This window comes from Zingiber officinale, chromosome 5A (assembly GCF_018446385.1).
Source record: "Zingiber officinale cultivar Zhangliang chromosome 5A, Zo_v1.1, whole genome shotgun sequence".
In the NCBI taxonomy this organism is placed as follows: Eukaryota; Viridiplantae; Streptophyta; class Magnoliopsida; order Zingiberales; family Zingiberaceae; genus Zingiber; species Zingiber officinale.
The window spans coordinates 131,172,690-131,199,497 of record NC_055994.1 but is presented as its reverse complement, the minus strand read 5'-3'; the positions used below and the strand labels follow the sequence as shown (position 1 = coordinate 131,199,497).

Below are 26,808 nucleotides of genomic sequence, written 5' to 3'. Positions count from 1 at the left end.
AGTAGCCTAAGCTAAATAGCAAATAGCATCAAAGTATTCAAAGTTCCAACTTCAAAGGGAAAAAAAACATGGAAACAAACTAGTAGTCTAGTACAAACTACAAAGTACATACTACAAAGATAACAATCATAACATCAGTTTGTACTACAAATCCTTAGGAAAATTCCTCTCCTTCTCCATATTCTTCTATGACATGCTCTTCGTCTGATTTAAAATCAAACTCATACACACTCACTTCCTCCTCACTCTCGGATTGAAAGTCATTCTCATCAAGTTCTCTAAGTCTACTACTTCTTCTAGGCCTAAGCGCTTCATCTGCTCCCATAGCATCACTAACAACTTTCCAAGTCATGCCTGTGTCGTGTTCAACTTCATCATCAGCCCCATCAACAATCCAATCTTGTGTAGAACTTGCATCACTTGCTTGAAGAACCTCAATATTCCTCTCTTTCTCCCTATTTTTCTTGTTCATCAGTTTTGTATTGAATTGAACAAAGACTAGATTATTTAATCGATGTGTATCTAGTCTATTCCTTTTCTTTGTATGCACCTACAAATACAATTAATATTTATGAGAACATAATGAACTATTAGTCTATTAGTATTAAAATAGTTTAAGACTTTAAGTTACTAACCCCTTCAAATGTACTCCAATTTCTTTCACACCCCGATGAACTAGTAGTTAAAGAGAGGATCTTCATAGCAATTTTCTGCAAGTTAGGAGTCAATGCACCAAAAGTCGACCACCAATTTGCTGTGTAATTATAAAAAAATAAGTCAATGACATGAATAATATTAATAACCTCAAACAATAATAATATTATGAATATTTATTTAATTACCTGGATCAAACTTGTCATCCTTCAATGAACATGCTTTTACTGTAATGGGTTTCCCAAAGATAGACTCCTTTTTCTTATACATGGGTAACTCCTCACTCAAAATGATATTTTGCATATCAATATCCCCAAAAAAGATAACATCCATACAATCAACGACCCCAATTGAGACAGTTTGATCCAAATAAAGAAGTGGATCCTTATAATGATAAAAAGGATTCAACAAATAAGCCATCAAATGCAGTGGACTATCTAGCCAATCTTTCATCTTTGCATCAATAATATCAATAATATGCTGATAGTTTTTTGGAACATTACTTAGAGCATTCTTAATATCTTCCTTAGCTTGCAGAAGCTCACCATACACAAAACCCATAAATGGTTTCTTATCGGCATCAACAATTCGAAGTACCTTCACCAAAGGTGCAAAAACCTTCAAGCACAATGACACACCAGTCCAAAATCCAATACTCAACACTGTTGTGTAAGATGTTTTTCCTTTAACACTCTTGGAAAATTTGCATTCTTCCCAATCAGTGCTAGTAAGCATTGCCCTTAATTGACTTTTTTTCTCAGATAAACTTTGCAAAGTTAGAAATGCTGAAGCAAATCTAGTCACCCCTGGTCTCACAATATCTCTCTTCTTTGTATATGATCTCATCAATGCCAAGGTCTTATGGTGAGCATAAATAAATATAGTTAATGCCTTGGCTTGATCAATGACTTTCTTGAACCTTGGTATACTTGCAATGCTTTCAAGCATAAAATTTATAGAATGAGTAGCACATGAGGTCCAAAAGATTGTTGGCCTCTTCTCCTTCAACAACTTTGCAGCTCCCATGTTATTTGAGGCATTATCAGTTACTATTTGAACAATATTTTCTGTACCAACCTGTTGAATGCATTGCTCTACATACTCATAAATTAGTTGACTTGTATGAGTTTCATCTGAAGATTCTTTAAAGGAAAGAAAAATGGTACATAATCTAGAATTGACACACAAGTTCATAATTGACCTCCTTTTTCTGTCACTCCAAGCATTTGTCATAATTGAGCACCCATTCAATTTCCATTCTTCTTCATTTGTCTTCAGTAAGGCTTTGATCCTGTCAACCTCTTTCTTCAAATACGGCTCGCTCATTTCATATCTAGTAGGAGGTTTAAACCCTGGCCCAAATTGACCAACCGCCTCCATCATCACCTTAAAGCTATCTCTATCAACAGCATTAAAAGAAACACCAGCTTCATATGCCCATCTACCGACATATTCTTTAACCAAACTTGTTCTTTCTTTGAAAAGAGCATCATTGATGTTTTGTTCCCGCTTGCTCTTTGCTAAGTTCAAAGAAGTCTCAGGGCTAATGACACTTGAAAACTTATCCATAGGACCAAGGGTACATGATGGCTTCATGGTCCCAAAAGACTCTTGAAATTCATCCACATCAATGTCTTTTCGAATATTCACATCCGATCTTAAAGATTCCTCTTCAATTTTCTTGTTTCTCTTCTTCATCTTTCCCTCATTAATTGCATTCCTACACTTAGCTTGATCATCTTTTGAAGACTTTGGACATGCAGACACATTTCCTATTATGTGTGCTACATGTTCTTTTATTCTGTAAACTCCTCCGGACATAACTTTTCCACATAAAATACATTTGACTTTGTCCAAGTTCTTTGCATCAATTAACATCCCATACACCCATCCAACATCATTCGATTTTCGTTTTAGTACTTCACAATCTTGAGAAGCTTGAGAAACACTAACCGAACCCGAACCCTCGGGAGCAGTTGAAGATGACATAACTGTTTAATAGTAGCAGGCCAATGAAATAGGAGGAATGGAATGGGGGAGAAATGTGTTGGTGCAGGAAGCATCCGACGATCGAACCTAAGTTTTGATAATGGCAAAGGGATTCAAAGTTAAGATTCTCTGTTATCTAACATGTTGAATGAGTGTTTCAGGAAAGTCATAACTGCTGTTAGGCAGGTGAAACCCTAGGGGGTAGTAACCCTAGGTGGAGGAAAGTCCTAGCTGCGGTTAGGCAAAGGGAAAACCCTAGGGGGTGGTAACCCTAAGTCATAAGGGGTGGTAACCCTATGCGGAAAGTCTTGGCAGGTCGATGACTTCAAGCAAAAGTCCTAGGGGGTGGTAACCCTAGGTGGAAAGTCCTGGTGTCACGAACCAGGTGAAAGACTCGACTAGCCGGGGAAGCGGATGTCCAGCAGAAAGTCCGGAAGCATCGAGTGCTGAGAAAAAGTCCAGTCGATCTGGAGGATCGACTGGCAACAGGTAAATCTCCTGAGTGGAGTAGGTGAGGACGCGTTCCCCGTAGAGGGAACAGTAGGCGTCGGGTCGACCTAGGGTTTCCGGTCGAAAACCCGAAGTCAGACTCGAACAGTCCGGAGACTGTCTATACTTCATTTATCATGTTTATTGTGCTAACTTTGTGTTGCAGGATATTTTTTGGGACTAACGTATCTTGCAGGTGCAAAGGAGCAACCTAAAGCCTCGGATGAATAGTGTCCGAGGCGCCTCCATGGAGGTTGGAGGCACCTCGGGTGCAAAAGCTGAGCTGGCTGCGAAAGTTCATCGAAGGCGCTTTGAAGGGAGCATAAGGCGCCTTGGAAGGCGCCTTGAGCAGGGTATAAGGCGCCTTCAAGGGATGAAGTTCGACCAGTTCAGATCTGATCCACGCAGAAGACTAGGCAGCATGGAGACGTCTTGAACAGCCTTCAAGGCGCCTTGAACACCCTTTATAAGGAGGTTTCGACCAGCATCTCAAGGAATGAAGTTTTGAGCTTTCCTTCTTCAACGTGCTGCTAACAAAGTCATTCCGAAGTGCTGTTGCAACATTCCGACGACCCGGAGCTTCGTTTTTCTCTTCTTTAAGTTGTCGGTACAAAGTTATTCTAATTGCTGTTACATTTTGTAATCTGTAATTCTTATCGAGCTTATAGTTGTTGCCCACCGGAAGCGATCAAGGATCGCGAACCTTCGAGTAGGAGTCGCCTTAGGCTCCGAACGAAGTAAATCCCTTTGTGTCTTTGTGTTTATTTTATTCCGCTGCATTTTAATTACTCCGATAGTTTTCCGATAATCGAACAAATAGCCACGAGCGCTATTCACCCCCCCTCTAGCGCGTCTCGATCCAACAAAATGAGCATTTGTCTACATGTCTAGATGGAGTTGTAATGCACAAATGCGCACATGAGAAAGGAAAAAATGTGTAAAGTGAAACCAAATGACCAAATAATAAGCATGCAAAAGTCCTCAAAACCAAAATATCTAAGATAATTAAATTAACTAATAGAATACCTACTCCATGAAAAGTTACCAAACAAGAAGAGTAACATACAGAATACCTTCCTACATTTTTAATCCCAATCTTTCCATTAACATTCATTTACTTCACTTTTCAAGTCACCAGTAATAAGGCAAAAAATTGCATGTGATAATCAACTCAATGCATCTCTCCTTCCCCTTCCCACTTCTAATTATTCATAGAGCTGGTTTGATGAGGTTTATATTCACTTGTTCAACATAACTTTAACAATTAATACTCACAGAGAATGAGTTGGGTGGCTGCAAGTTTAGAAGAATGCTTAATGGTGGGCTCAACAAGGACATCAGGTCTCAAAATCCAAGAAAATAATTTCTGACTGATGCATGAAAAAAAAAATTTTTGGTTCTGGAAAAAAATGCCACGGTACACTCAAAGAACCAAGAAACATAAAAGAAGAAGCAAGAAGGAAGAAGCACCAAGAAGCATCGAAGAACCAAGAAACATCAAAGAAGAAGCAAGAAGGAAGAAGCACCAAGAAGCATCGAAGAACCAAGAAACATCAAAGAAGAAGCAAGATGGAAGAAGCACTAAGAATCATCGAAGAACCAAGAAGTCAGAAGCACTAAGAAAACCAAGAAGCATCAAAGAAGCAGCAAAGAAGAAGTGAAGAACTAAGAAGCAAGAAGGCAGAAGCACCAAGAAGCATTGAAGAACCAAGAAGGATCAAAGAGGAAGCAAGAAGGCAAACAAAAAGCATGGAAGAATCAGAACTCACCAGTGGTGCAGATTCTTGCTTCTTCAAGTTTGATGCAGAGTGATTAGGGCGCTGGAGAGATTCCAGCAAGGCGTGGCAGAGAACGGTGGAAGGGTGGACTAGAATGAACGCAACGACGCTGGCGGCAGAGAGATGTGCAGCGAGATTAGGGTGGGCGGCAGAGAGATGTGCAACGAGATTAGGGTTGGAGCTGTGGAAAGAAACATAGTAATTTTGGGCTTTTGGGCCATAAATAATTATAGAAAAAAGGGTTTGGTCCAAAATGAAAAAAAAATCTATTTGGTCTAGCCGGCGCCTATGCCAAACAGACCGCCTATTCGGCGCCTAGAACCGCACATAAATAGTACCGCCCAATTTGGCCAAATAGGAGGTTTTCGGTTCGGCTAGGGGCCGCCTAGCGCCTAGGCGGCCGCCTAGGCCGAAATCCGCAACACTGTATATTATATAAAATCTTAACGGAATTTTATTACGAAAAATCTTAACAGATTTTTCTTCCATAACATCCCTCATATTGACCTTTATCCAAATATGAGCCATCCGTAAACAACCTTCACCTTAGCGAATATTCACCCCTTCGAAGAATACGAGTATCTGGACAAAACTCCACCTGGATCTTTGGGTCTGAGCTTCCTTCCTCTAGCATCTAGAGATATGGATCAAGTTCAAGCAATGCTTAAACTTCTCTGTGGTCACTGGCTTTGTCAGCATATCTGCAGCATTGTCTGCAGTGTGAACCTTCTCAAGTTGAATTTCCCCGGAAGCAATCAACTCTCTGATCTTGTGAAATCTCACATCAATGTACTTGGTTCTCACATGATACACCTGATTTTTTTGCCAAATAGATAGCACTCTAACTATCGCATAACAACTTGACTCCACCTTATTGAATACCCAGTTCTCTGACCAACCCTGTAAGCCATAAAGTTTCCTTTGCTGCTTCAGCTGTTGTCAAATACTCGGACTCCGTAGTAGACAATGCAACAATAGATTGTATCATAGATTAATTTCTAACAAATAGGTCCTCCTACCACATTAAACACGTATCCTATAGTATACCTCATGTTATTTAAATCTCCTACATAGTCTGCATTTACGTACCCAACAACTGAAGGATCTTCCGGTTGTCTATTAAACATGATATCATAATCAGTCTCAAGTATCTGAAAATTCATTTCACTGCATCCCAATTGTTAGGACCTTCGGATGCGGCTAGAGAGGGGGGGGGTGTGAATAGCCGACCCCAATTTCGCGTTTCTTTCTACAAATCAAGTTAGCGCGGCGGAAAAAATAACAATAGAAACAAGAACGAGAAGATCAAACCTTAGACGCAGTGATATAACGAGGTTCGGAGATGATACTCCTACTCCTCGGCGTGTCCGTAAGGTGGACGAAGCCTATCAATCCGTCGGTGGATGAGACCCCGGATAACCGGCTAATAAACACTCCTTCTGGGTGGAGAAACCTCGCCACAAAGTTTTTGCAACAGCAAAACAAAGGAGTACAACAATAGAGGAAACAAACAAGAACAATAGAAATTGTAAACACACTTGCTTGCCTTCTCGTCGGAGTCCGTTGATGAAGCAGCAGCTTCACGGCTCCAGCAGCTAGAAAACCAGCACGAAGCTCACGCGAAGCTTCAGCAAATCGAGAGCTCAGCAAAGCTCAAATCGCAGTGAGTTCAGAAAGAAAAGAGAGGCGACCCTAATCCTGTAACTCTCGACCTGTTATATAACCTGCGAAGAAGAAGACACATAAACTAGCCGTTGTGTCGCAACGGCTAGGGCCTGGACCGATCAGGCGCACTCCTGATCGGTCCAGGAGTGTTCTGATCGGTCTTGGGGACCGATCAGGACCTATGCTGATCGGTCCCCACACCGATCAGCACGCTTCACAGAGAGTTGCGCAACTCTCTGATCGGTCTGTAGACCGATCAGGACTCAGGTGGATCGGTCCACAGACCGATCCCCCCTCTTTCTTCTCCCGATCTTCTTCGCTTCTGATCGGTCACCAGACCGATCAGGTAATTCACAGAAACACACTGTTTGGTTACTAATCGGTCACCAGACCGATCCAGGTTTAGAGCTCCCAGCCCTAAACCCTACCTAGTCCGGAGAACGAGCTACCGAGCCCTCTCCGACTTCGTCCGGTCCAGAGAACGAGCTACCGAGCCCTCTCTGACCTAGTCCGGAGAACGAGCTACCGAGCCCTCTCCGACTTCATCCGGTCCAGAGAACGAGCTACCGAGCCCTCTCTGACTTCGTCTGGTCCATAGAACGAGCTCCCGAGCCCTCTCCGACTTCGTCTGGTCCAGAGAACGAGCTCCCGAGCCCTCTCTGACCTAGTCCGAAGAACGAGCTGCCGAGCCCTCTCCGACTTCCCATGCCAAGCTTCCATACTTGGACTTCTCCCGTGCCAAGCTCCCTGCTTGGACTTTTCCGTGCCAAGTCTCCATACTTGGACTTTTCCCGTGCCAAGTCTCCATACTTGGACTTTTCACCAGATGTCTGGTCAACCTTGACCTATCTGGATTTCCCTTGCCTGGCTTCACTCACCAGGACTTTCCAACTGTCTGGCTTCACTCACCAGGACTTTCCCTTGTCTGGCTTCACTCACCAGGACTTTCACCTGGCTTCACTTACCAGGATTTCCCGAATCAGGTCGACTCACCTCGGGTCAACCAGGTCAACCTTGACCAAAGATTGCACCCACAATCTCCCAAGTTTGTATTCTGTCAAAATACAACTCGAGTCAGGTCAACTCGAGTCAGGTCAACCTTGACCTAAGGTTGCACCAACACCAATGTGGTCGATAAGGATTTGAGAGAAACTTGCTTACCATACTAACTGCTTGCGCCAAATCTGATCTCATGCAAGCCATGGCATACATCAGACAATCAATTGCACTGACATAAGGAACCTTTGACATCTCTTGGATCTCGTCATCCGTATTCAGACACTGTGTACTGGATAACTTGAAGTGATGCGTCAGGGGTGTGCTCACCGACTTTGCATTCTTCATGTTGAACTTATCTAGCACCTTCTCCACATAGCTACGTTGAGATAACCATAATCTCCCTGTAGCTCTATCCTTGTGAATCTCCATCCCAAGAATCTTCTTGGTTTCTCCCAAATCTTTCATGTCAAATTCTTTGTTCAGTAGCCTCTTCAATTTGTCAACCTCTTTCATCTTCTTTTGCAACAATGAGCATGTCATCTACGTATAGTAGTAAGAAAATCAGTGATTCATCTTCAAGTCTCTTCACATATTTGCAGTAGTCATACTCACATCTCCTATATCCATTTTGAATCATGTATGAATCAAAACGTTTGTACTATTGTCTAAAAGATTGTTTCAATCTATAGAGTGATTCCTTCAACTTGCAAACCAACCGCTCTTATCCGGGCTGACTAAATCCCTCGGGTTGTGACATAAAGATCTGCTCCTCCATATTTTCATGAAGAAATGTCGTCTTCACATCCATTTGTTCCAACTCCAAATCGTGATGTGCCACCAAAGCCAACATCACTCTAATTGACGTATGTCTTACAACCAGAGAGAAAATTTCTTCATAGTCAATCCCCTTTCTCTGTGAATACCCCTTTTCTACCAACCGAGCCTTGAACTTCACTTCTTCTCCCTCTGACATTGCTTCTTTCTTCTTGAATATCCACTTGCACCTCTATAGCTTTCTCTCCTTTAGGAAGCTCCACTAGATCCCACGTTTGGTTCTTATGCAATGACTCCATCTCCTCTGTCATACCACCCGTCCACCTGTCCTTCTCAGAGTTGTGTATCGCCTCCTGAAAAGATGTAGGGTTTCCACTACTTATGATAAGCGCATAAGATACCAAGTCTTCGAATCTGTATCTAGTGGGTGATTTTACGACTCATCTTGTTCTACCACTAGCTATAGTACGATGCTTCGTGTACTCTGAGCTAGAATCATCAGAATTATGAGTCTCTAGCTCCACCTGCACAATATCTTTCTCTATGTTGCTCAGTGGTGTTTCCTTTTCTTCTTCTTAAGTACACTGTAACATAGCTTTCTCGTCAAACACTACATCTCTGTTGATCACCACCTTGTTTGCCTTATGATCCCAAAACTTGAAGCGTTTAACTCCTTTATGATACCCCAGAAAAATGTACTACTTTGACTTCATATCTAGCTTTGATCTTTCCTCACTAGATATGTGCATATAAGTTTGACATCCAAAAACTCTAAGATGAGAATAATCTACTTAATTTCATGTTCATACTTCCTCTGATACTTTGCTTTCTAATGCTTACCTTGGTAATCTATTAATGAGATAACATGCTATGTTAACTACTTCCGCCTAGAAATTCTTTGCAAGCCTTGCATTCAACCTATAACATCTTGCCTTCTCAATGATTGTCCTGTTCAACCTTTTCGCTACCCCGTTCTGCTGAGATGTCCTGCGAATCAAGAAATGTCTCATTATCCCACGTTTCTCACAAAATTCCTGAAACTTCAAATATGTGTACTTAGTCCCATTGTCTGACCTAAGACATTTGATCTTTCTTCCGATCTGGTTCTCCACTTCAGTTTTTACAATTTAAACTTTGTAAAAAATTTTGACTTGTGACGCATAAAGTATACCCAGACTTTTCGTGAGAAATCATCAGTAAAACTCACAAAATACAAGTGCCCTCCACGTGATGCTACACTGGCTGATCTCCAGAGATCCGTATGTACGTAGTCTAGAATCCCCTCTGTTTTGTTTGCTACCGTCTTGAATTGCACTTTGCTTTGTTTCCCTAGAACACAGAATTTGCAAAATTCAAGCTTGCATGTCTTGACACCCTTCAACAAATCTCTATTATCAAGTTCTATCATCTCACGTTCACCCATATGCCCTAGCCGCATATGCCACAAGACTGTACTATCTAATTCAGACTCCACCGAGACAACTCCACCTACAACTGTAGTCCCTATCAACTTGTTGATATTTCTTGCTACCTTTTGTCCTTTCATTACCGTTAGAGCTCCTTTACCGACCTTCATCACCCCACTCACTGATTTATAATTACAACCAATATCATCCAGTATACCTAGTGAGATCAAGTTCTTCCTTAGCTTTGGTATATATCTAACATCACATAGGGTTCTGATCACACCATCAAACATCTTGATTTTGACATTCCTTATGTCGATAACTTTGCATGACGCATCGTTTCCCATCAACACTGAACCAGAATCCACTACCCTATAGGTATCAAATCAATTCTTGTTTGAAGTCATGTGATATGAACATACAGAGTATAAAATCCATGTATCCGTCAGCTGCTCTGAACTTGGCATAACTGATAGCATATCTCCATCACCACTCTCTGAGTTTTTCTCTTCAACTATGTTTGCAGATTTTACCAAACTACCTTTGTTCTCTGCAACATGTTTCTTTATCTCTGGACAATCTCTCTTAATATGACCTTTGCCTCCATATTTGTAGCACGTGATCACCTTCTTCCTTCTCGATTTAGAATGAACCTTGTTATTGTTACCCGATCCATGTCGAGATTTGCTCCTACCATGCTTTTGGTTGCTATTTACCACAAGTCCTTTGTAGGTGCAGCGGAGGCCGACAAGAGGGGGGTGAATTGCTGAAAACAAAAATAAACTATACGCTCCTCGGATTTCAACTCAGAAATAAAATCAGCAGTAAAATAATAGCAACTAGATTAAGGAGACAGAAAATGAATCAGAACCAGAATTTAACCTGATTACAACCAAGAGGGTTGTTAATCCAGGGCGATGAAAAGCGCACTAACAAAAATCTCCTTCTCTGAAGGCGGAGAAGCCTTTTACACTTTTGGAAGCTCACTAGTTGCTTAGGAATTGCTTATAGTATTGATTGCTTGAGTTGTTTTGAATTCCTAGCTCCAGGGGCCTTTAAATAGCCTCTGGAAATCTGATCTCGAAGGTCCAAGGCGCCTCCAATAGGGGTCTAAGGCGCCTCCAGGGGTTCAACGGATAAAACTTTATCCGCTGCGCGAACGGTCTGTTTGACCAAGCTTAAGGCGCCTTCATCAGCCTTGAAGGCGCCTTCAAGGCAACTTGAAGGCGCCTTGAGCTGTTTTATCCAGCTCAGCTTCTTTTGCGTTGGCTTTCTTCAGCTTCCGACGCTCCGTTCTTTTGGGTGATTTCGGCCAATCGAAATAGGGCTCACCCGAACCCAATTTCCGGCCTTCTCCTCGAGCATCCTTCCATCCCAGCTTAACGTCCCTCGAACGCCGCACACGCTCTTCACGTCCACCGGAGTACTCTTCCGTAGCTCTCTCGTCCTTCGGACGCACCGAGCCCGTCGACTCCCTTCCCATGTCGTCCTTCTCACTACCTGCGTCTTTCGCTCGACTTCCTGCGTTTCTAAGCTCCTGCACACTCAAACACAGGGATCAAACACAAACCAGGACCTAACCAACTTGGTTGATCACATCAAAACTACCACGGGGTCTAACAATCTCCCCCTTTTTGATGTGCATCAACCCAAGTTCAAGTTAGGGTTAAAATAGACATAAATAGTGATTTTAAAGGAAATTACTAAACTAGCATATTTAAGCATAAATTTGCAATAAATAAAATTGCAACACAGTTTAGAAAAAAAAATTAAAATTTTTAATTTTTTAATTATCCGTACTCCCCCTAAACTTGTACCCCTAAACTTGTACCTTTCTCTCCCCCTTTGATCACAGTAAAAATGGGGTACCAATAAGAGAATATTAAGCAAATTATTAAGGTAGAAAAAATTCTGAGCAAAAATAAATTTTTAGAAAAAAATTTCTAAGTTAAATTGAATTTTCAGAAAAAAATTTTCTAAGCAATTAAAAAAAATCCTAAGTAAACTTTTTGAATGTTCCCAAAAAAAATTTCTAAGTCAGAATTTTCAAGAAAAGTTTCTAGGTAAAAAAAATGGTTGATAAACTTTCAAAGCATTATTTAATTCTTTTTTTTAATATTTTTTCAAAAAGTTAATTAAACATTTTCTTTCAATATTTTAGCTTCCAGGTCGTGGCGAGGCACTAGGCCTTCTTGGTTATTGGAGCAACAACCACTTCCTTAGACAAAGCTTTCATAAAGAATTTCAATGTTTAATTTTCTCACTGTAAGCTTTTAACTAAAAGAGAAATTTAAACTAGTAGAGATTTTAGAACCCAATAAAGGTTCCTTCCTACGGGGTTGGTCAAAAACTTAGGGGGTACATGATTTTTGGGCACTTTTCTAAGTTGACCCTGGTGTTTTCTAATGTACCAATTTAATTTTCCATAAATTTTTAATTTTGAGTTTGGAAATTTATTTAGACATGCATCATATTTCAATTTTTCAATTTCTGATTTTAAACTTTCATTTTCTGATTTAAATTTATCTAAGATATTATTTAATTTAGTATTTTCTTTTTCTAATTGATCTAATTCTTTGGACAGAGACTTGATAAATTTAAAAGACTAAGTTGGGGTTAGATTGCGTACCTTACTTACCTGATATGGTGACGCTCCCCCTTCACTGCTGCTTTCTACTTCTGATGTTCCTCCCCCTTTATCGATGCTCATCTCTGAGCTAGACGTTTCTTCTAGCTGATGGTTGGCTATCAGTGCTATTCCTGAGAATTCTTCGACTTCTGATTCGGAGGATGAGTCTGACCAAGTGGCTTTCAGGTTCTTGTGCTTGGAGGATTCTGGTTTCTTGTATTTTGACTTTTCCCTTTCTTTCTCCTTTCTCTTTAGCTTTGGGCAGTCATCTTTGGTGTGCCCCTCTTCGTTGCAGTTGTAGCAGCGAACCGTCCTCTTCTTTTGATGATGCCTCTGCGATTTAAATTTATTAGTACTGAAAAACTTATTGAAGCGTCTTACCAGTAGTGCCGCTTCGGATTCGTCGACCGAGGCTTCGGAGTCAGAACCGTTTACTTTTTCCTTTAGGGCAATGTTCTGACTGATTTTCTCTACTCCAGTGGGCTCTGCAACTCGAGATTCGTAAAGTTCAAAAGTCGAAAACAATTGTTCTAAAGTAATTACCTCAAAATCCTTAGAGATGTAGTACGCATCTACTAAGGAAGCCCAATCGGAAGTTCTCGGGAAGGCGTTGAGCGCGTACCGGATAGAGTCCCGGTTCGTTACCTCTTCTCCAAGATTGGTTAGTTGCGTGATCAGCTCTTTGATCCTTGCTTGGAGTTGCGCTACCTTCTCGCCTTGGTTCATCCGGAGGTTCGTCAACTGGTTCAGGAGGATGTCGCGCCTCGCTAGCTTCGCTTCGGAGGTACCTTCGTGAAGCTCCAGGAATTTTTCCCAGAGATCTTGTTGGTGCAACCTTAGGTCAAGGTTGACCTGGTTGACCAGACTCGAGTTGACTTGACTCGAGTTGTGTTTTGATGTTTGACGAGTTATGTTTGACAATGTTTGACGTAAACAGAAAAGTTGTATCTTGATGTTTTACAAGGATACAAGCTTGGGAGATTGTGGGTGCAACCCGTGGTCAAGGTTGACCTGGTTGACCCGAGGTGAGTTGACCTGACTCGGAAAAGTCCAAGCAGGGAGCTTGGCACGGGAAAAGTCCAAGCAGGGAGCTTGGCATGGGAAAAGTCCAAGCAGGGAGTTTGGCATGGTGAAAACTCCAAGCAGGAAGCTTGGCACGGGAAAAGTCCAAGTAAGGAGACTTGGCACGGAGAAGTCCAAGTATGGGAACTTGGCAAGTGGAAGTCGGAGAGGGCTCGGTAGCTCGTTCTCTGGACCGGATGTGGAAAGTCCTGGTGAGTGAAGCCAGGCAGACGGATAAGTCCTGGTGAGTGAAGCCAGGCAGTGGGAAAGTCCTGGTGAGTAAAGCCAGGCAGTTGTGAAAACCCTAGTGAGTGAAGCTAGGTGAAAGTCCTGGTGAGTGAAGCCAGGCAGTGGGAAAGTCCTGGTGAGTGAAGCCAGGCAGTTGGAAAGTCCTGGTGAGTGAAGCCGGGCAGATTGGAAATCCTGGTGAGTAAAGCCAGGTGAAAACCCTAGTGAATGAAGTTAGGTGAAAGTCCTGGTGAGTGAAGCCGGGCAAGGGAAAATCCAGATGGATCAAGGGTGATCGGACATTTGGTGTTGAGAAGGTCAAGTAGGTCAAGGGAGTGACCGGATACTTGACACGAAGAGAAAAGTCCAAGTGGGTCAAAGGGATTGACCGGACACTTGGTGGGGAGTCTTAGCAGGTCAAGGGAATGACCGGATGCTAAGCATGATGTACCAATAGGTCAAGGTTGACCGGATATTGGTTTGGACTTGGTTTGGGCAAAAACCAAGACCTGTATCGGTCTGAAGACCGATAAGAAACTGATCAGTGTGCCTCTGTGAGCTTACTGATCGGTCTGGGGACCGATCAACAGGAAGCCTGATCGGTCCCCGGGACCGATCAGGGTACGCACAGAGAGTTGGGCAACTCTCTGTGAAAGCTTCTGATCGGTCTGGGGATCGATCAGCATAGAGCCTGATCGGTCCCCATGACCGATCAGCAGCACCCTGGACCGATCAGGGTGGAGCCTGATCGGTCCCCATGACCGATCAGCAGCACCCTAGACCGATCAGGGTGGAGCCTGATCGGTCCAGGACTAGCCGTTGTGACTCAACGGCTAGGTTATTTCGGGCTTCTGTGTTCTGGCCTTTTTGCTTGCAGGTTCGCAGGTTGGCTCAGGATATCAGAGGTTATAAAAGGAGATCGAGGGCTTCTACAGTGGTCTCTCTCTGAAGCTTCTTTCTTCTTCTTCCTCCTCTGAACTGAGCTGCTGTTCTTCTGAAAGCTGTGCTCTTGAGCTTTGCTGAGCTCCGAAGCTTCAGGTGAGCTTCTTCGACTGAGTTGCTTGTTGGCATTCGTCCGTGAAGTTGGTGCTTCATCTGGGACTTCAGTCGACGAGAAGGCAAGCGAGTATTTGTACATTCATTGTGTATTTTGTTCTTGTTCTTCTTTGTTTTTCCATATTGCTGTTGCAAGCTATTGTGGCGAGGTTTCTCCACCCACAAGGAGTTTATATTAACCGGTTTTCCGGGGACTCATCCACCGACGGATTGATAGGCTTCGTCCACCTTACGGACACGCCGAGGAGTAGGAGTATCATCTCCGAACCTCGTTACATCTTCGTGTTGAGGTTTGCTTCTCCTTTTTCGTTTCTATTTGTTATTTCCGCTGCGCTAACCCTAATCGTAGGAAGAAACGAGCAATTTGGGGTCGGCTATTCACACCACCCTCTCTAGCCGCGACCATCGATCCTAACAAGTGGTATCAGAGCCAGGTTGCTCTTCGTTGGATCAACACCCGGGGGAGCACGAGCTAGAGAATGGATCTATTCGGAGAAGATGTCACGATTCCACCCTTCTACGATCGCGACGACTTCGCATTTTGGAAGGTAAGAATGAAGTACTTTCTTATGACTAACCTTGAAAATTGGAGTTGTGTTCAATTAGGTTTTACTCCTCCATTGGATAAAGAATGAGAACTTTTGGAGAAGAAGAAGTGGACGAAGGAGCAAATCCACCAATCAACCATCAATGATGAGGTAACGAAAATCATTGAATTTTCTTTACCTAATGATGTTTTATGTAGGATAGGTGGATATAACGATGCCAAGGAGTTGTGGAATAATTTGGCAAAGTTCCATGAGGAGAACTCCACTTCAAGTCATGAAGAGGAGTCAAGTGAGCCAAGTAGCTCATATCATGGAGGCATGGATTTAGAGGTTGAGGGCTACTCAACATCTAAGGAAGAAGAGGAGGAGAGTTCCTCTTCAAGATCGGAGCAAGAAGAAGAAGCTTCTATCTCCGGAAGGGATGAAGAAGAGAGCTCACATCCATCCTCAACCCTAGGTAACTCAAGCCATTTAATTTCAAATAAATTACACATAATGTGCTTTGAGTGTAGGGAATTTGGGCATTATAAGAGTAAGTGTCCAAAAAGGGTTAGAAAGACTCCACCGGCGCCAAAGGTCAAGGAAGCCGGAGTCCCAACACGCAAGGGCAAGGAGCACGTGGTGTGCTTCCAATGCAAGCGAAGGGGACATTATCGGAGCCAATGTCCGAGGGGGAGGCAACCTCACAAGGATAAGAAGACGAGCACATCGATAGGGGGAGCTAAGGCAAACGCTAAGGTAATCTCTAAGGCACATTATTGCAATAATAATAAGACACATGCTAGTAGCCTTATTGCTATTGTTAATAATGGTAAGCATGATAACATTAGAAATCGATACACATGCTTAGGTGCCAAACATGTGAGCCTAGATAAGGATAACACTGGGAAAGCCAACCCTAGAATTAACCCATCTAAGGCTAAGGAGAACCTAGGTAGGAATCCCACATCAACTAGATACATGCCTAGGAATGCCTCAAAGAAAAATGACAAATCAAGTCTTGAGGTATTAAAGAAGGAAAATCAAGTCTTGAGGTCAAGACTTGACATGTTAGAAAAGACCCTTAAAAATTTGGAAAAGTCAAATATAGGGTTTAAGGGTCAAAAACCAATGTCCAAGGACAAGAAAGGTTTGGGTCATAAACCTAAGTCCCAAGTGATCAAGCACAATTATCATAATGTTCCATTCGATTATGGAACAAAACCTAGGGCTAGAAAGACCATTACCAAGGTCACAAGGGGAGTCACCCCTAGAGTTGATCTTGATGAGTCTCAAATGACCAAGGCTTCAAAGCCTAGGAGGGTCATTAGAAGGGTTGCTAGGGAAGTCATCCCTAGTGAATACTTAGTGAACCCAATGAGCTCCAATAGGTATTGGGTTCCTAGGAGCGTGATTTCATCACGCTAGATTAGTTAGGGTGTGCCAACCTTACTTGAATAGGTAGTTAACCTAATCATGGCAAAAGGTGGTACTTTAGGATTTTTCAAGGTATAATCAAGTCTTGAAAATGAAATTAAGAATTATTCCTAAGGTGATTAGAATATGCCAATCAAATTTGAGGAGTTGTCTAGAGTCAATCTAATTGGCACATAGTGATCTAAAAATCTTTGGTATAAGATGCTAGGTCTATTACACTTAGGAATATAGAATTTATGGCAAAATGATCGAAATTATCAAAAATGGCAACTAAGGCTAGAATTAGGTATTTTCTATACCTTTACATGTTATTTGCCATATATTGTTTGTCATATGCCATGTCATGACATCATATTTAATCTATGATCATTTGAAATGTCATGATAATGCTTAGGTTATTTATATGTCATGATTTATTTAAGTTTCATACTTTATGCCATGACATCATGACATTGGCACATGTTTTTACTTATGATATTATATTATGTCATGTCATCATCTCTTGCATTTATAATCAATGAAATTGATTTAAGGTTAAAAACACATTTTGATATGGAGATCAAATTGATGTTTAGAAAATACATGAGACCTTAGCCTAAGATAACCTAAACTCATATCTCACATCAAAATTGACTTGGATGTGTTTGATACACCTTAGATGTGTGTGAGATATTAGGATGATGAGTTAGGAACAAGGTGCATAGTTCTTGTGCCTAGATGAGCCTAATTCTAATTGGGGATCATAGGGAAAGCTTGTGTACAAGTCATGTACATTTAACCCTAAGATTGTGGTCCCAAATTAAATGGTTTAAAATCATTTCAAAATTAATTTGAAAAACCTTGATGAAGCTTTTCTAGTGATAGCATTCATCATTGAGCAAAGTGATACAAAGATGACTTAACTTTGAGCTATTTCAAAATCTTTTGAACTTTGTATCAAGATTGAAAAATGGAAGTTATTTTCATAGAAAACTATTTTTTCGTGATAATATATGTTATGAGGAATGTATCCTCAAAATTTTATAATTTTTGAAATTTTATGTGATTTTTGAGAGGTTTCTGAATTTCGGAAGTAGAAAAATTAGAAATTTCTGATATCAGAGTGTGGACCGATCAGAAGGGAGTCTGATCGGTCCAGGCAGTTGTGGATCGGTCACTGTGACCGATCCAGGGAAGACCTGATCGGTCCGGTGACCGATCAGGGCATGCCAACTTGCTGAAATTCGACTGGTTGTCTGAAATTTCAGCTCGGGAAGTGGTGTTTTAGGTTTCTAAAGGTTTGGAACTCTCCAAGACATTGTTGGTGCAATGGTCAAAGGGGAGTTGACCTTTAGGGGGAATTTTACCTATTAGTCAAGGGGGAGTTGACTTTTAGGGGAGTTTTTACTCTTAACGACTTGAGTGATATGGGATTATCACTAAGTTAATTATTGACCTTAGTATCAAGGAGGAAATTAAGAGCTTCAATGAAAGGTATGAGACTTTCATTAGGAAGAAACTCTTGACCTTGATTCACTCTTTTTGATGTGTGTCAAAAAGGGGGAGAGTAGAAAGGAGAATGGAGAATGTCTAGAGAATGTTCAGGGAAGAACATTGGAAAACCTAAGTTAGGTTATCGGGTTAACCTAACTTGATTATGGGTTTGATTATGGGTTTTGTCAAACAACAAAAAGGGGGAGATTGTTGGTGCAACCTTAGGTCAAGGTTGACCTGGTTGACCAGACTCGAGTTGACTTGACTCGAGTTGTGTTTTGATGTTTGACGAGTTATGTTTGACAATGTTTGACGTAAACAGAAAAGTTGTATCTTGATGTTTTACAAGGATACAAGCTTGGGAGATTGTGGGTGCAACCCGTGGTCAAGGTTTACCTGGTTGACCCGAGGTGAGTTGACCTGACTCGGAAAAGTCCAAGCAGGGAGCTTGGCACGGGAAAAGTCCAAGCAGGGAGCTTGGCATGGGAAAAGTCCAAGCAGGGAGCTTGGCATGAGAAAAGTCCAAGCAGGGAGTTTGGCATGGTGAAAAGTCCAAGCAGGAAGCTTGGCACGGGAAAAGTCCAAGTATGGAGACTTGGCACTGAGAAGTCCAAGTATGGGAACTTGGCAAGTGGAAGTCGGAGAGGGCTCGGTAGCTCGTTCTCCGGACTGTGGTCAGAGAGGGCTCGGTAGCTCGTTCTCTGGACCGGATGTGAGAAAGTCCTGGTGAGTGAAGCCAGGCAGTTGTGAAAACCCTAGTGAGTGAAGCTAGGTGAAAGTCCTGATGAGTGAAGCCAGGCAGTTGTGAAAACCCTAATGAGTGAAGCTAGGTGAAAGTCCTGGTGAGTGAAGCCAGGCAGTGGGAAAGTCCTGGTGAGTGAAGCCAGGCAGTTGGAAAGTCCTGGTGAGTGAAGCCGGGCAGATTGGAAATCCTGGTGAGTAAAGCCAGGTGAAAACCCTAGTGAGTGAAGCTAGGTGAAAGTCCTGGTGAGTGAAGCCGGGCAAGGGAAAATCCAGATGGATCAAGGGTGATCGGACATCTGGTGTTGAGAAGGTCAAGTAGGTCAAGGGAGTGACCGGATACTTGACACGAAGAGAAAAGTCCAAGTGGGTCAAAGGGATTGACCGGACACTTGGTGGGGAGTCTTAGCAGGTCAAGGGAATGACCGGATGCTAAGCATGATGTACCAATAGGTCAAGGTTGACCGGATATTGGTTTGGACTTGGTTTGGGCAAAAACCAAGACTTGGATCGGTCTGAAGACCGATCAGAAAGTGATCAGTGTGCCTCTGTGAGCTTACTGATCGGTCTGGGGACCGATCAGCAGGAAGCCTGATCGGTCCCCGGGACCGATCAGGGTACGCACAAAGAGTTGGGCAACTCTCTGTGAAAGCTTCTGATCGGTCCGGGGACCGATCAGTATAGAGCCTGATCGGTCCCCATGACCAATTAGCAGCACCCTGGACCGATCAGGGTGGAGCCTGATCGGTCCAGGACTAGCCGTTGTGACTCAACGGCTAGGTTTTTTCGGGCTTCTATGTTCTGGCCTTTTTGCTTGCAGGTTCGCAGGTTGGCTCAGGATATCAGAGGTTATAAAAGGAGATCGAGGGCTTCTACAGTGGTCTCTCTCTGAAGCTTCTTTCTTCTTCTTCCTCCTCTGAACTGAGCTGCTGTTCTTCTGAAAGCTGTGCTCTTGAGCTTTGCTGAGCTCCGAAGCTTCGGGTGAGCTTCTTCGACTGAGTTGCTTGTTGGCATTCGTCCGTGAAGTTGGTGCTTCATCCGGGACTTCAGTCGACGAGAAGGCAAGCGAGTATTTGTACATTCATTGTGTATTTTGTTCTTGCTTTTCTTTGTTTTTCCATATTGCTGTTGCAAGCTATTGTGGCGAGGTTTCTCCACCCACAAGGAGTTTATATTAGCCGGTTTTCCGGGGACTCATCCACCGACGGATTGATAGACTTCGTCCACCTTACGGACACGCCGAGGAGTAGGAGTATCATCTCCGAACCTCGTTACATCTTCGTGTTGAGGTTTGCTTCTCTTTTTTCGTTTCTATTTGTTATTTCCGCTGCGCTAACCCTAATCGTAGGAAGAAACGAGCAATTTGGGGTCGGCTATTCACACCCCCCCCTCTCTAGCCGCGACCATCGATCCTAACAGATCTTTCGCGGAGTCGTAGCTTCCGATCCGATTTACCTCCTAAGGCGGCAGAACGCTGAGTAGGTGGAACTCAGCCTTTTTGTTGGCGACGAAATCTGCTTGCTCCTTTTTTATCCAGGTGTTTTCCTCCTTATCTTTCGGAACTGCATAGTCATATTTCATTATTAAAAGATTGTCAAATTCAGTTTTAAAAAATACCTCCATTTTGCGCTTCCATGTGGCGAAGTCTCCGTCGAACTTCAGGGGATGGATGTTCGCTCCGGCCATCGTCTTGATCGTAGTGCTTCAGTTGGCGGTTAGTCCTTCTGAGCCGATCAGGCTCTGATACCACTTATAGGTGCAGCGGAGGCCGGCAAGAGGGGGGTGAATTGCTGAAAACAAAAATAAACTATACCTTCCTCGGATTTCAACTCAGAAATAAAATCAGCAGTAAAATAATAGCAACTAGATTAAGGAGACAGAAAATGAATCAGAACCAGAATTTAACCTGGTTACAACCAAGAGGGTTGTTAATCCAGGGCGATGAAAAGCGCACTAACAAAAATCTCCTTCTCTGAAGGCGGAGAAGCCTTTTACAATTTTGGAAGCTCACTAGTTGCTTAGGAATTGCTTACAGTATTGATTGCTTGAGTTGTTTTGAATTCCTAGCTCCAGGGACCTTTAAATAGCCTCTGGAAATCTGATCTCGAAGGTCCAATGCGCCTCCAATAGGGGTCTAACGCGCCTCCAGGGGTTCAGCGAATAAAACTTTATCCGCTGCGCCTTCAAGGCTGATGAAGGCGCCTTCAAGGCAGCTTGAAGGCGCCTTGAGCTGTTTTATCCAGCTCAGCTTCTTTTGCGTTGGCTTTCTTCATCTTCCGACGCTCCATTCTTTTGGGTGATTTCGGTCAACCGAAATAGGGCTCACCCGAACCCAATTTCCGGCCTTCTCCTCGAGCAGCCTTTCGTCCCGGCTTAACGTCCCTCGAACGCCGCGCACGCTCTTCACGCCCACCGGAGTACTCTTCCGCAGCTCTCTCGTCCTTCGGACGCATCGAGCCCGTCGGCTCCCTTCCCGTGCCGTCCTTCTCACTAGCTGCGTCTTCCGCTAGACTTCCTGCGTTCCTAAGCTCTTGCACACTCAGATACAGGGATCAAACACAAAGCAAGACCTAACCAACTTGGTTGATCACATCAAAACTACCATGGGATCTAACATCCTTCTCCCTGAGAAACTTCATTGCTTGTTTTCTTCCTTTGGTGAAAACCCAGCAACGCACCTGTGGTCTCCTCCAATTTGAGAGTTTCCTTACGCTATATCAAAGTAGTAACCAAATTCTCATACGTAGAAGATGAAGGTAGAGAATTCAACAACATCAGCACCTTGTCTTCGTCTTCGATCTTCTATCTTCACATCAACCCGCTTCAGATCACTTACAATCTGATTGAATATGTTGATGTGCTGGTTCAGATCAGTTCCTTCTATCATCTTCAGTCTGAATAATTTCTACTTGAGATACAGCTTGTTTGTCAAGACTTTGACATGTACCGGCTTTTCAGTTTTTGCCAAACTGCCGCCAGTGACTCCTCATCCATGACATGGTACATTACGTCATTCGTAAGACAAAGCCTGATTGTTGCTACTGCCTTCGCCTGAAGTTCTTCCCAATCTGTTCTCTCCATGCTTTCTAGTTTTCTTTCTTCTAGTGCCTTCATCATGCCTTGTTGCACCAACAAGTCCTTGACTCTTCTATGCCATAATCCAAAGTTTTCGGTTCCGTAAAACTTCACCATATCAAACTTCGCAGAAGTCGCCCCCGACATGTTGAAGAAATTCATCGAAAACCTATAACTCTTATACCAATTGTTGCACAAAGAAGGGGGCAACAACACCTCTCAACCTCTAACGCAGAAGAAGAGGAATCAAGGTTCTAAAATTCGCTAGGCGCTAATCGGGCGGCAGAATACCGCCTAGGCCGCCTAGGCGGGGACTAGGCGTCGCTAGGTGGATTTCTCGATATCCCTTGTTTCATGTGGACTGTGGACAATGTCATATGCAAATCTAAATGTTGTCTTAAACAATTTCATAGCAATGGAGATCTAACTATGTATGCTGAAATAAATGCATACTTTCCAATACCAAAAAATGAAAAACTATAAAAGAAAACTAATAGTTTTGTGTAAAGGAAATATACTAGACTCAGTAAATATGAGTAAAAGAAATAGTTGAACAGTAGAACATGTAGTAAGTTATCATAATCATGTAGTAAACAATAGAACATTAGAAAATAGTAGCAATAGTTCAATTCAAGATTACAATGCATTGTGAACCAGTAATCACTAAGCAAAATATAATTGTTAAATAACATAAATCATGTCTTAACAAAATAAGTTCAAAATTACACAACTAATAATATCTCATAGACTCATATTTATTCTACTTCTTCTTCTCCATAATTTTCAATAACTTGTTCTTCATCGAATACAAATTCAATATCATTATTGTGATCCTCGTCTTCTTCTTCGTATTCAAAATCATCTTCATGAAGTTCTCTCACTCTAGAGCTTCTTCGGAGTTGTAGATTTTCATCTGCTCTACTTGCTTCATCAACCATTTGCCAAGTGAGCCCGGAACCTAGTTCAACTTCATCATCTTCCCCACCGTCCACAATCCAACCTTGTGCATTTGAAGCATCTTTTGCAAGAAAGACATCAACATTCATTTCTTTTTCTCTTTTTTGTTTGTTCAACAATCTAGCATTAAATTGGACGAATACTAGATTGTTCAACTTGTTGGCATCCAACCTATTTCTTTTCTTTGTATGAATATAAAAAAAAATAGAGAAAGTAAATATTATAGTTAGTACCTGAATATAGAGTATAGACGTTAAAAATTATAGCTAATTTAATTAAAGACTGAAAGTTTAAAATTTACTCCTTCAAATGTACTCCAATTTCTTTCACACCCAAATGAACTTGTAGTTAATGAAAGTATCCTCAATGTCACCCTTAGCAAGTTAGGTGTGTGAGCACCGTATGTACTCCACCATGCACATCGATCAAATGTATCATCATTTTTTTCACATGCTTTTGCTGCCAATGTTTTTCCAAATAACCTTGTCTAATTCCTATATTTTGGAAATTCTTTGTTAATGATTGTATCTTGTAGATCTAACTCATCGACATGCAAAGTTTCCATGCATTCAAAAATCCCCATCGCGACCTCCTCATAAAGAGCAATAGAACTATCTTTATAGTAAAAATAAGGATTCAACAAAAAAGTAGTGGTATGCAATGATGTATAAAGTCTATCCTTAATTTTTGACTCAATAATGGCTATGATAGGTTGATAATTTAATTCCACGTTGTTCAGAGCCACTTTAATATCTTCTTTAGCTTGAAGAAGCTCCCCATATAGAAACTTCATCGATGACTTTCTTGTTAGGACCAAAAGTAGCTAGAGGGGGGGTGAATAGCTCGTCGCGTTCGCTCGGTGCTCGGCGTTGCTTGTTCCTTCAAAGATGTGCAGCGGAAAATACAGAAACAAACACACAACGCTAACACGGTTGGTTTTACTTGGTATCCACCTCACAAGAGGTGACTAATCCAAGGATCCACACCAACACACACACCCTCCACTAAATAAAACTCTCCTTTATGGTAACTACCAAGGGCGGAGAAGCCCTACAAGACTCAATACAAGAAGAGAGGGAAAGGATACAAGAAATACAAGCTTACAAGCTTACAATGAGTACAAAACCCTAACCCTAGCTTCTCTTCTTGGCTTTGATCCGCCTCTTGACTTGGAGAGCTTCCAAGATCCTTCAAGAACTGGCGATCTGAGCTTTCTGAGCGCTGTGGAGGAGTTGGCGAGAGCTCTAGAGTGAATCAGTGAAGAGATTACCGCAGCCATCGAACGCCTGCAGCTATAAACGACGCCAACGGTCGGATCCCAATCGATTCGAATGTTCGCGCCTCTGTGCTCTAGAAACGCGCCTGGATCGATCCACGGATCGATCCAGCGCTTATCGCGCGAAGCAGCCGCGTCCCAATCGATCCACTGATCGATTGGGACCTCTGGATCGATCCACGGATCGATCCAGAAGCTCTCTGTTCGCTGGGACAGGTCTGGATCGATCCACTGATCGATCCAGCACTTGATTTTTGTCCAAAACCAAGTCCCAAACCTCCCAAACCAACATCCGGTCAACCTTGACCTGTTGGTATGTCATGCCTAGCATCTAGTCACTCCCTTGACCTGCTAGGACTCCCTTACCAAGTGTCCGGTCAATCCCTTTGACCCACTTGGACTTTTCTCTGTGCCAAGTATCCGGTCAATCCCTTTGACCTACTTGGACTTTTCTTTCATGCCAAGTATCCAGTCAATCCTTTGACCTACTTGACCTTCTCAACACCAGATGTCCGATCACCCTTGATCCATCTGGATTTTCCTGCCCGGCTTCACTCACCGGGCCTTTCACCTAGCTTCACTCACTAGGGTTTTCCATCCGCCTAGCTTCACTCACTAGGACTTTCACCGGCTTCACTCACCAGGATTTCCATCTGCCTAGCTTCACCACTAGGACTTTCACCGGCTTCACTCACGGGGTTTTCCATCCGCCTAGCTTCACTCACTAGGACTTTCACCGGCTTCACTCACCAGGATTTCCATCTGCCTAGCTTCACCACTAGGACTTCCTTACCCGGCTTCACTCACCGGACTTTTCTGCCTGGCTTCACTCACCGGACTTTCATCGCCTAGCTTCACTCACTAGGTCTTTCATTTTGCCTAACATCCCGCTTAGGACTTCCAATCAAGTATCCGATCAACCTTGACCTACTTGACTCTTCTTCAATCAATATCTTATTGTCAAACATCTAAACCCAAACCAAGACTCACCTTGGTTACCTGGTCAACCTTGACCTGAGGGATATTGCACCAACAATCTCCCCCTTTTTGATGTTTGACAATACCACAATAACACTTACAATCCCATATGTAAGTTAGGCTAATCCCATAGCCTCCTTCTTCATGCCACTAGGTAATGAAAGCATAAATTAAGCTCTTCATTCTCCCCCTAAGAGGGCAAACTCCCTCTAGGTAATGAAAGCCTAACTTACTCCCTTTCATGAGTCCTTTCATTCTCCCCCTATGACCTTCCCATAGGTAATGAAGGACTAAGCTTAACCATACATTCTCCCCCTATTGGCACACATCAACCCATCGTTGGACACACATCAACCTATGCTCCAGGCACACTTCAACAAATTCATTTGTTGAAGACTCTCCCCCTGAAGAGTTGCTCATCGTTGTTCACAACATCACTCGTTGTGATCAACACGATAATGAAGGTCTCATACCCTTCATTTATCCTTAACTTCTCCCTCAATGTAGACAACTACCCAACCTTGAGCATTATCTACCACTTGAGTGTCCACTTGAAATAATGAGGATATCCACTCCCCATTTCTCCCCATTTCAAGTTTAAATGCTCAACCTTGAGCAAGTTCACAACAGAAGGTTAACCACCTTCCAAGGTTCATGAAAATAATTTTCATGTCTTTAAAGAGTCCCTCCCCCTAAAGACATGGTGGTAACTTCTGTCATTGCACCAACAATGACTTGGAATCCCTAAACCTTTAGGAAACCCAAATTTAGAAGTTTTGAGGTTCAAATATTCAAAATTTGAAACAACCTCAACCTAAACTTCTACTTAGTCTTCGTTAACCAATCCATCCTTGTTTTCAACATGAAAACACCCTTTGTATGTATACAAATGTATTTAAGGGGTTTGGAATGGTTACCTAGACTCAAAGAGGTTCAAAGATGCTGAAATCAAGCTTTCCAGCCAAAATCAGCAACTTGGATCGATTGGAGTTGGGTTCCAATCGATTGAACCTTCTCGAATCGATCCATCGATCGATTCAGACTCCTGGATCGATCGGTGATCGATCCAGCGAGCTTCTGCTGCGATACGCCGTTGAATCAATCCATGGATCGATTCATGGAACTCCAATCGATCCATGGATCGATCGAGTTCTGATAGTTGCTGAAATTCTATTTCAGTCAACTTCAAAACCCCTAGAAAATTCTACAAAATCCAAAAATTATGAAATTTCGTGTAGACATTATTTAGGCATACTTAATCATGGAAAATAGCTTTCTATGAAAATACATCATATTTTCAAAGATTGACACAAACTTGAAAACTTGCAAAACTTTAGTGTTTTTCTTCAAGTTTGTGTCTAACTATTCAATGGTGATTACTATCAAAAGATAGCCTTCACCAAGGTTTTCCAACAACATTTTAAAAACATTTTCAAAACCAATATCCCATCATGTTCCTTGGGCATAATGCACATGACTTGTACATTAGCTTTCCCAATGATGGGAAGACACATAACTATGTGTTTCGATGAATTTAAAACTCAAAGGAATGCACTAAATCAACATCTTGAGCTTTGTTCATCATCCTAACATCTCACTTGTATATAATATGCAC

General features: G+C 42.4%; 1 protein-coding gene across 1 annotated transcript; it reads right to left on the bottom strand.

The window, feature by feature from the left end:
- Window positions 1-834: 834 nt before the first annotated feature.
- Window positions 835-2,643, bottom strand: LOC121980022. Its single transcript, XM_042531995.1, has one exon. The coding sequence runs from the start codon at window positions 2,641-2,643 to the stop codon at window positions 835-837; it is 1,809 nt and encodes a 602-aa protein (XP_042387929.1).
- Window positions 2,644-26,808: the final 24,165 nt, after the last annotated feature.

What these genes read in the sequence shown, in the direction of transcription:
- LOC121980022 (XM_042531995.1), bottom strand. Translation starts at nt 2,643, where the DNA reads ATGTCATCTTCAACTGCTCCCGAGGGTTCGGGTTCGGTTAGTGTTTCT.